Genomic DNA, 11,110 nt, shown 5'->3' on the forward strand with positions numbered 1-11,110 from the left:
AGGTCTAGTTGTGGCAGGTTCAGTTGGTAAACACATTGGGTGGCTGTGTGAATATTACTTGTAGGTAGGTAATGTTGGTACAGACTGGGTTGTAGGTAGGTCTACCTGGTACAGACTGGGTTGTAGGTAGGTATAACTGGTACAGACTGGGTTGTAGGTAGGTCTACCTGGTACAGACTGGGTTGTAGGTAGGTATAACTGGTACAGACTGGGTTATAGGTAGGTCTACCTGGTACAGACTGGGTTGTAGGTAGATCTACCTGGTACAGACTGGGTTGTAGGTAGGTCTACCTGGTACAGACTGGGTTGTAGGTAGGTAACATTGGTACAGACTGGGTTGTAGGTAGGTATAACTGGTACAGACTGGGTTGTAGGTAGGTCTACCTGGTACAGACTGGGTTGTAGGTTGGTATAATTGGTACAGACTGGGTTGTAGGTAGGTCTACCTGGTACAGACTGGGTTGTAGGTTGGTATAATTGGTACAGACTGGGTTGTAGGTAGGTCTACCTGGTACAGACTGGGTTGTAGGTAGGTATAACTGGTACAGACTGGGTTTTAGGTAGGTCTACCTGGTACAGACTGGGTTGTAGGTAGGTATAACTGGTACAGACTGGGTTGTAGGTAGGTAACGTTGGTACAGACTGGGTTGTAGGTAGGTCTACCTGGTACAGACTGGGTTATAGGTAGGTCTACCTGGTACAGACTGGGTTGTAGGTAGGTATAACTGGTACAGACTGGGTTTTAGGTAGGTCTACCTGGTACAGACTGGGTTGTAGGTAGGTATAACTGGTACAGACTGGGTTGTAGGTAGGTATACCTGGTACAGACTGGGTTGTAGGTAGGTATAATTGGTACAGACTGGGTTTTATCTTTGCAGGTGGGGATTCTAGCGGTGTTCTCACCTATGCTGGTGGGAGGTTAACATGTCTTACCTGTGCAGGTGTGATGTTGGGTTGGCATGTCTTACCTGTGCAGGTGTGATGTTGGGTTGACATGTCTTACCTGTACAGGTAGGGTGTTGGGTTAACATGTCTTACCTGTGCAGGTGTGATGTTGGGTTAACATGTTTTACCTGTGCAGGTGGGGTGTTGGGTTAACATGTTTTACCTGTACAGGTGGGGTGTTGGGTTAACATGTCTTACCTGTGCAGGTGGGAGGGTCAGGCTTCCAGAAGAAGCGGTTATTGATCTCTGTGCAGGTGATCTTGGTGGCCCCCTGGAGGATGTAACCGGGATCACACTGGAACAGAACATGGTCTCCAGGCTCCCTGCTGTCCCCGCTACGGGTTCCGTTGGCGGGCAGACCTGGGTCGTTACATGACGTAGCAGTCGACACTGGAGACAGAGGGGAAAAGAATAGATGAATCAGATGGTAACAAGACTGTCTCTCTCCAGCTGTACAGTTCTAACTGAATCCTAACAGGAAACTGTCTCTCTCCAGCTGTACAGTTTTAACTGAATCCTAACAGGAAACTGTCTCTCTCCAGCTGTACAGTCCTAACTGAGTCCTAACAGGAAACTGTCTCTCTCCAGCTGTACAGTTCTAACTGAATCCTAACAGGAAATTAGCTCATTTTCTTTTTACATACATGTTATTTAATCACAAGCTGATAAAAAGGTAGAATTATTTCTAGGTATGTAGAATAGCTACTTCAACATATATACCAATAAACAATATGCATACAGTACAGTTTCAACATGAACAGTTAGAAAGTAGCGTCCATGAAACACTCTCCTTGGTACCACAGGCTCTATTTACAGTAAAGGTGCACGTTTGTGATCCAGACCAATTCATTTTAAGGTTGGTTAACAATCAAACATATCTCCCTCTTTTTTCCTCTCACGTGTAACCGATGTGAAATGGCTAGTTAGTTAGCGGTGGTGCGCGCTAATAGCGTTTCAATCGGTGACGTCACTCGCTCTGAGACCTGAAGTGGTTGTTCCCCTTGCGTTGGAAGGGCCGCAGCTTTTGTGGCGCGATGGGTAACGATGCTTCGTGGGGTGTCAGTTGTTGATGTGTGCAGAGGGTCCCTGGTTCGAGCCCAGGTTAGGGTGAAGAGAGGGACGGAACCTACACTGTTATACATTCATACTATATAACATTCAACCTCCTTACCAGAGAACTGCAGAGCGAAGCCCTGTTTGGATGTGAAGAAGTCGGTTGTGAACTGGAGGCTGACGGCGTTGAAGGTGCTGTGGGCGTCAGGCGGAAGGGTCGATCCGCTGAGCTCCCTCAGGAGGACCCCTCCGTCCTGGGGACCGTCCCAGATACGCAACACATCATGAACCTCCTCCGTATGGAATACCAGGAAGTGGAGACTATGGAGAGAGGAAGTGGAGTTAGTCATGAAGGCAAGGAGGGAGGAGAGAGGGAAGTATAGAGAGGAAGAGGAGGTAGTCATGGAGGCAAGGCGGAGGAGAGGGAGAATTATAGAGGAAGAGCAATAGGATATAGTCATGGAGGCAAGGGGGAAGGAGAGGGGGAAGTATAGAGAGGAAGAGGAGGTAGTCATGGAGGCAAGGCGGAGGAGAGGGGGAATTATAGAGAGGAAGAGGAGGTAGTCCCGGAGGCAAGGGGGAGGAGGGGAACAGAAGAAGGGGAGATGGAGGAGAGGTTGAAAAGAGGACAACCTAACCATCCACTGTTTTTTTTCTTTATTTTATTTCACCAGGTAGGCCAGTTGAGAACAAGTTCTCATTTACAACTGCAACCTGGCCAAGATAAGCAAAGCAGTGCGACACAAACAACAACACAGAGTTACACATGGAATAAACAAATGTACAGTCAATAACACAATAGAAAAATATATATACTGTGTGTGCAAATGTAGTAAGATTAGGGAAGTAAGGCAATAAATAGGCCGTAGTGGCGAAGTAATTTCAGTTTAGCAATTAAACACTAGAGTGATAGATGTGCAGAAGAATAATGTGCAAGTAGAGATACTGGGGTGCAAAGGAGCCCCAAAAATAAATAACACTATGGGGATGAGGTAGTTGGATGTGCTATTTACAGATGGGCTGCGTACAGGTACAGTGATCGGTAAGCTGCTCTGACAGCTGATGCTTAAAGTTAGAGAGGGAGATATGAGTCTCCAGCTTCAGTGATTTTTGCAATTTGTTCCGGTCATTGGCAGCAGAGAACTGGAAGGAAAGGCGGCCAAAAGAGGAGTTGGCTTTGGGGATGACCAGTGAGATATACCTGCTGGACCGCGTGCTACGGGTGGGTGCTGCTATGGTGACCAGTGAGCTGAGATAAGGCGGGGCTTTACCTAGCAGATACTTGTAGATGACCTGGAGCCAGTGGGTTTGGCGACGAGTATGTAGCGAGGGCCAGCCAACGAGAGCGTACAGGTCGCAGTGGTGGGTAGTATATGGGGCTTTGGTGACAAAACGGATGGCACTGTGATAGACTGCATCCAATTTGCTGAGTAGAGTGTTGGAGGCTATTTTGTAAATGACATCGCCGAAGTCAAGGATCGGTAGGATAGTCAATTTTAAGAGGGTATGTTTGGCAGCATGAGTGAAGAATGCTTTGTTGCGAAATAGGAAGCCAATTCTAAATTTAATTTTGGATTGGAGATGCTTAATGTGAGTCTGGAAGGAGAGTTTACAGTCTAACCAGACACCTAGGTATTTGTAGTTGTCCACGGATTCTAAGTCAGAACCGTCCAGAGTAGTGATGCTAGATGGGCGGGCAGGTGCAGGCATCGATCTGTTGAAGAGAATGCATTTAGTTTTACTTTCATTTAAGAGCAGTTAGAGGCCACGGAAGGAGAGTTGTATGGCATTGAAGCTCTTCTGGAGGTTTATTAACATGTTTGGGATAGGGGGCAGTATTGAGAATTTTGGAAAAAATATGTGCCCATTTTTAACTGCCTCCTACACCAACTCAGAAGCTAGAATATGCATATTATTGTTCAGGGTGGATAGAAAACACCATAAAGTTTCTAAAACTGTTTGAATGGTGTCTGTGAGTATAACAGAACTCCTATGGCAGGCAAAAACCTGACAAGGTTTCATGCAGGAAGTGGCCTGTCTGACAAGGAGTCGTGCGTCTTGCATCTGTTTATTGAAGAGTAAGGATCTTAGCTGTAACGTGACAATTCCTAGGGCTCCAATAGGCTCTCAGAACCCGGGAAAAACCTGAACGATGACGAGGCGGCCTCTGGCTGAAACAGATAATCGCCTTTGCCAAGTGGCCGATCAAAGGGTCATTGAATGAGGCGCGTGCACGATTCGCCCCCGTGGAGAAATTTCATTCGGCTGTTTAGGCTCATTGCAGATTCCCGGTCGGAATATTATCGCTTTTCTACGAGATAAATGGCATAAAAATTGGTTTTAAACAGCGGTTGACATGCTTCGAAGTACGGTAATGGAGTATTTAGAAATGTTTTGTCACGCCATGCGCCATGCTCGTGACCGTGATTTAGTATTCTGATAGTGTCTAGAACTCACAAACAAAACGTGGCTGATGGAACATAACGATGGATTATTTGGGACCAAACCTACATTTGTTATTGAAGTAGAAGTCCTGGGAGTGCATTCTGACGAAGAACAGGAAAGGTAATAACATTTTTCTTATAGGAAATGTGATTTTGGTGGAGGCTAATCTTGCCGGGTGTCTAAATAGCTAGCCCGTGATGGCTGGGCTATGTACTTAGAATATTGCAATATCCGCTTCATCCGAAAAGCTATTTTAAAATCGGACATATCGAGTGCATAGAGGAGTAATGTATCTATAATTCTTAAAATAATTGTTATGCTTTTTGTGAACGTTTATCGTGAGTAATTTAGCAAACTGTTAGTAAATTCCCCGGAAGTTTGCGGGGGGTATGCTTTTTCTGAACGTCACATGCTAATGTAAAAAGCTGGTTTTTGATATAAATATGAACTTGATTGAACAGACATGCATGTATTGTATAACATAATGTCCTAGGTGTGTCATCTGATGAAGATCATAAAAGGTTAGTGCTGCATTTAGCTGTGATTTGGGTTTTTGTGACATCATATGCTAGCTTGAAAAATGGGTGTCTGATTATTTCTGGCTGGGCACTCTCCTGACATAATCTAATGTTTTGCTTTCGTTGTAAAGCCTTTTTGAAATCGGACAGTGTGGTTAGATTAACGAGAGTCTTGTCTTTAAATAGCTGTAAAATAGTCATATGTTTGAGAAATTGAAGTAATAGTATTTCAAACGTTTCAAAAATCGCGCCACTGGATTTAAGTGGCTGTTACGCAGGTGGGACGAATTCGTCCCACCTGCGCCAGAGAGGTTAACACAGTGTCCAAAGAAGGGCCAGAAGTATACAGAATGGTGTCGTCTGCGTAGAGGTGGATCAGAGACTCACCAGCAGCAAGAGCGACATCATTGATATATACAGAGAAAAGAGTCGGCCCGAGAATTGAACCCTGTGGCACCCCCATAGAGACTGCCAGAGGTCCGGACAACAGGCCCTCCGATTTTACACACTGAACTCTGTTTGAGAAGTAGTTGGTGAACCAGGCGAGGCAGTCATTTGAGAAACCAAGGCTGTTAAGTCTGCCGATAAGAATGTGGTGATTGACAAAGTCGAAAGCCTTGGCCAGGTCGATGAAGACGGCTGCACAGTGTTGTACTGTTATAGTCCCAGTCTAGACAACCTAACCATTCACTGTTAGAGTCCCAGGTTGAGACTGTTTTAACAGATGTACTGTCCTCATCTAGACAAGCTGATAGTCTTCCAACAGTAAAACTTCTCTTCTTAACCAGACATCTGTCAACTAGCTGGGGCTGAAAAAATAAACTGATATCTTTCATCACTCCAATACAGTAGGATGCTGGTGTGTGTGTGTTTGGGGGGGGGGGAGGGAAAGCTAAGTAAGGGATTGATTGATTCCTGAGATATGAGGGAATTTTATTACATTTGTTATTTAACCTTTATTTTTTATTTATTTTATCTTTATTTAACTAGGCAAGTCAGTTAAGAACAAATTCGTATTAACAATGACGGCCTAGGAACAGTGGGTTAACTGCCTTGTTCAGGGGCAGAACAACAGATTTTTACTTTGTCAGCTCGGGGATTCAATCTAGCAACCTTTCAGTTACTGGCTCAACACTCTAACCACTAGGCTACCTTCCAGAAAGCTATCTAAGGGATCTATTGACTCATGAGATATAAGAGGGAAGGCGAACTAAGTGATTAATTGATTAACCTGTTAGGGTATAGGGGGCAGTATTTTCACGGCTGGATAAAAAAATTTACCCGATTTAATCTGGTTACTAATCCTACCCAGTAACTACAATATGCATATACTTATTATATATGGATAGAAAACACCCTAAAGTTTCAAAAACTGTTTGAATGGTGTCTGTGAGTATAACAGAACTCATTTGGCAGGCAAAACCCTGAGACAGATTCTGACAGGAAGTGGATACCTGATGTGTTGAATTGACTTTAAGCCTATACCATTGAAAAACAAAGGGGGTGAGGAATGTTTTGGCACTTCCTATTGCTTCCACAAGATGTCCCCAGCCTTTACAAAGTGTTTTGAGTCTTCTACAGTGAGATCTGACTGAAGAAGAGCTTTGGAACGGCGATGGCCCATTAGACACCTGGCGTGCGGTTTGATGGTGGGTACTCTCATTCCGAAACGTTTTAAAAGAGAACCCAATGGTCCGCCTTGAATTTTATTCATGTTCTGGTTAAAAAAGGCCCTAATGATTTATGCGATACAACGTTTGACATGTTTGAACGAACGTAAATATATTTTTTCCGTTCGTGATGTGAAGTGAAGTCCGGCTGGCTTAGATCATGTGCTACAACACGGAGGTTTTTGGACATAAATGATGAGCTTTTTTGAACAAAACTACATTCGTTATGGACCTGGGATTCTTTGGAAGTGACATCTGATGAAGAGAATCAAAGGTAATGGATTATTTACATAGTATTTTCGATTTTAGATCTCTCCAACATGGCGGTTAGTCTGTATCGCAATGCTTATTTTTCTGGCGCAGTGCTCAGATTATTGCAAAGTGTGATTTCCCAGTAAGGTTAATTTTAAATCTGGCAAGTCCATTGCGTTCAAGAGATGTAAATCTATAATTCTTTGAATGACAATATAATATTTTACCAATGTTTTCTAATATTAATTAATTATTTTGTTGTCATGACTTGACTGCCGGTATTGGAGGGAAACGATTTCCTGAACATCAACGCCATAGTAAAACGCTGTTTTTAGATATAAATATGAACTTGATAGAACTAAAAATGCATGCATTGTCTAACATAATGTCCTAGGAGTGTCATCTGATGGAGATTGTAAAAGGTTAGTGCATAATATTAGCTGATTTTATGGTTTTGGTGACGCCTGTCTTTGAATCGACAATACACTACACACAGCTATTGTCAATGTACTCTCCTAACATAACCTAACTTTATGCTTTCCCTGTAAAACCTTTTTGAAATCGGTAAACGTGGTTAGATTAAGAAGATGTTTATCTTTCAAAGGGTGCCAGATAGTTGTATGTTTGAAAAACTTGAATTTTGACATTTATTTGGTTTCAAATTTGCCGCTCTTGAAATGCACCTGCTGTTGATAGGGTGCGCCACGGGTGGCACGCTAACGTCCCACATAGCCCCAAGAAGTTAAGGATAGGTTTTACTGCTAACCTACAAAGTGTTATGTATCTCTCCGATTTGGTCCTGCCGTACATACCTACACGTACGCTATGGTTTAAGACGCAGGCCTCCTTACTGTCCCTAGAATGTCTAAGCAAACAGCTGGAGGCAGGGCTTTCTCCTATAGAGCTCCATTTTTATGGAATGGTCTGCCTATCCATGTGAGAGACGTAGAGTCAGTCTCAACCTTTAAGTCTTTACTGAAGACTCATCTCTTCAATAGATCCTATGATTGAGTATAGTCTGGCCCAGCGGTGCGAAGGTGAACGCCAAGGCACTGGAGTGACGAACCATACTTTCTGTCTCTGCACGGCCAGCTCCCTCTCTCCACTGGGATTCTCTGCCTCTGACCCTATTACGAGGGCTGAGTCATTGGCTTACTAATGCTGTCCCATGTGTCATGTCGTGCCAGCCCCGTCTCAGTCTACAGTATCTATGCTGCAACAGTCTATGTCCCGAGGGGCTAGGATCAATCTCTCGTATCTGGTGTAATTCTCCTTTCTTATCTGGTATGATCTTATATTATGCTCCCTCTAATTCTCCCATCTCTCTCTCTCCCCTCCTGGAGGACCTGAGCCCTAGGACCGTACCTCAGGACTACCTGGCCTGATGACTCCTGGCTATCCCCAGTCCACCTGGTTGTGCTGCTGCTCCAGTTTCAACTGTTCTGCCTGCAGCTATGGAACCCTGACCTGCTCACCGGACGTGCTACCTTGTCCGGGACTTGCTGTTTCGACCTTCTCTCTCTCCCTCTCCATCACTCTCTCTCTCTCTCTCTCGTTGTTGCACCTTCTTCACAACACTGTCTGTGTGAAGGGACCATTCGTGGTTGTCAGTGATGTGCACGCAGAGGAACATGAAACTTTTGAAAATGCTGCTGCTGGTCTAAGGATGTGACCGAAATGACACCCTATTCAATAGAGGACCCTGGTCAAATGTAGTGCACTATATAGGGACTAGGGTGACATTTTGGTATGCATCCCTAGACACCGACAACCACCTGATAACCACCAGACAACCACCAGACAACCACTACATAACCAACAGACAACCACTCCGTAACCACCAGACAACCACTCCGTAACCACCAGACAACCACTCCGTAACCACCAGACAACCACTCCGTAACCACCAGACAACCACTCCGTAACCACCAGACAACACTACAAAACCACCAGACAACCACTCCATAACCACCAGACAACCACTCCATAACCACGAGACAACCACTACAAAACCACCAGACAACCACTACAAAACCACCAGACAACCACTACATAACCAGACAACCACTACAAAACCACCAGACAACCACTACAAAACCACCAGACAACCACTCCAAAACCACCAGACAACCACTACAAAACCACCAGACAACCACTACAAAACCACCAGACAACCACTCCATAACCACCAGACAACCACTACAAAACCACCAGACAACCACTCCATAACCACCAGACAACCACTCCATAACCACCAGACAACCACTCCATAACCACCAGACAACCACTACAACCTACACCACTCCTCCTCCCCTAACTCCTCCTCCCCTAACTCCTCCTCCCCTAACTCTGACCCCTCCTAATCCCCTAACTCCTCCTCCCCTAACTCTGACCCCTCCTCCTCCCCTAACTCCTCCTCCCCTAACTCCTCCTCCCCTAACTCTGACCCCTCCTCCTCCCCAACTCCTCCTCCCTAACTCTGACCCCTCCTCCCTCCTCCCCTAACTCCTCCTCCCCTAACTCCTCCTCCCCAAACTCCTCCTCCCCAAACTCCTCCTCCCCAAACTCTGACCACTCCTCCTCCCTACACCCCTCCTCCTCCCCTAACCCCTCCTCCCCGAACTCCTCCTCCCCGAACTCCTCCTCCCTAACTCTGACCCCTCCTCCCTCCTCCCCTAACTCCTCCTCCCCTAAGTCAGTGGGAGTGAAGGAGAACGCTGGTTTGTGCTTGAGTAATTTGCATGGAGAACAATTTATGCATCAACAGTATGGACGCATCACATGTAGACTCCCTTCCTCCAATGCAGAGCATCTGCGTGCTGTCAGAAATAGGACAAATCACTTTGTATCTTCAGATTCATGCTCAACAAGGAAAGGAGGAGGGATGAAGCAAGAACAGAAAAATCAGGTTTGCACATTATTGACATGTTGAAAACAGACAGGGAGAAAGAGAGAGAGATTTGGGACTCTAACATGGTTCTACATGTTAGAGTAACTGGTTCCACATGTTAGGGTAACTGGTTGTACATGTTAGGGTAACTGGTTCTACATGTTAGGGTAACTGGTTCTACATGTTAGAGTAACTGGTTCTACATGTTAGGGTAACTGGTTCTACATGTTAGAGTAACTGGCTCTTTCAGCTAATCAACCTCTGCTTTTTGTCTCTCTGTCTCTCCGTCTCTCTCTCCGTCTCTCTCTCCGTCTCTCCGTCTCTCCCTCTCCGTCTCTCTCTTTGTCTCTCTCTCTCCGTCTCTCCGTCTCTCTGTCTCTCTGTTTGTGAGATCCCAGGTCTTGGCAGAAGGAAACCCTAGTCTTGTACTTCCTTTCAGTCAGCCAATCGTCTCGCTGCCAATGCTCACTAATCCTCATAAGGCTCTCTCAGGCGCTAGGGTTTATGGGATTACTAACGCTAGGCGTGACAGACTGCAACGTGTATGTGTTTGCATGTGTGCATGTGTGTGTCCTGGGGGTTGCTGGATCATTGTCATCTTCAGTGAACACGAAAAAGGTAGGGATATCGAACAAATGAAAGAGAAAAACACACCTCCATCCCTCAATCCCTCCTTCCTGAATTCTACCTGGTGTCTAGCTAGCAGTACACATCTCAATCCCTCCTTCCTGAATTCTACCTGGTGTCTAGCTAGCGGTACACATCTCAATCCCTCCTTCCTGAATTCTACCTGGTGTCTAGCTAGCGGTACACATCTCAGTCCCTCCTTCCTGAATTCTACCTGGTGTCTAGCTAGCAGTACACATCTCAATCCCTCCTTCCTGAATTCTATCTGGTGTCTAGCTAGCGGTACACATCTCAATCCCTCCTTCCTGAATTCTACCTGGTGTCTAGCTAGCAGTACACATCTCCATCCCTCCTTCCTTAATTATATCTGGTGTCTAGCTAGCAGTACACATCTCAGTCCCTCCTTCCTGAATTCTACCTGGTGTCTAGCTAGCGGTACACATCTCAATCCCTCCTTCCTGAATTCTACCTGGTGTCTAGCTAGCGGTACACATCTCTATCCCTCCTTCCTGAATTCTACCTGGTGTCTAGCTAGCGGTACACATCTCTATCCCTCCTTCCTGAATTGTACCTGGTGTCTAGCTAGCGGTACACATCTCAATCCCTCCTTCCTGAATTCTACCTGGTGTCTAGCTAGCAGTACACATCTCAATCCCTCCTTCCTGAATTCTACCTGGTGTCTAGCTAGCGGTACACATCTCAATCCCTCC

The 11,110-nt window shown here is 45.4% G+C and overlaps 1 protein-coding gene across 1 annotated transcript in view; it reads right to left on the minus strand.

Annotated features, from left to right (window-relative positions):
- csmd2 (CUB and Sushi multiple domains 2) overlaps nucleotides 1-11,110 on the minus strand; it is a 338,221-nt gene that overhangs the window by 198,071 nt on the left and 129,040 nt on the right. The window contains exons 24-25 of the mRNA XM_029734626.1: nucleotides 2,117-2,319; nucleotides 1,144-1,335 (exon numbers count right to left, since the gene is read on the minus strand). Of these exons, the coding sequence (XP_029590486.1) occupies nucleotides 1,144-1,335; nucleotides 2,117-2,319 (395 nt within the window). The remainder of the gene's footprint in view (nucleotides 1-1,143; nucleotides 1,336-2,116; nucleotides 2,320-11,110) is intronic.

This window comes from Salmo trutta, chromosome 36, assembly GCF_901001165.1.
Source record: "Salmo trutta chromosome 36, fSalTru1.1, whole genome shotgun sequence".
In the NCBI taxonomy this organism is placed as follows: domain Eukaryota; kingdom Metazoa; phylum Chordata; class Actinopteri; order Salmoniformes; family Salmonidae; genus Salmo; species Salmo trutta.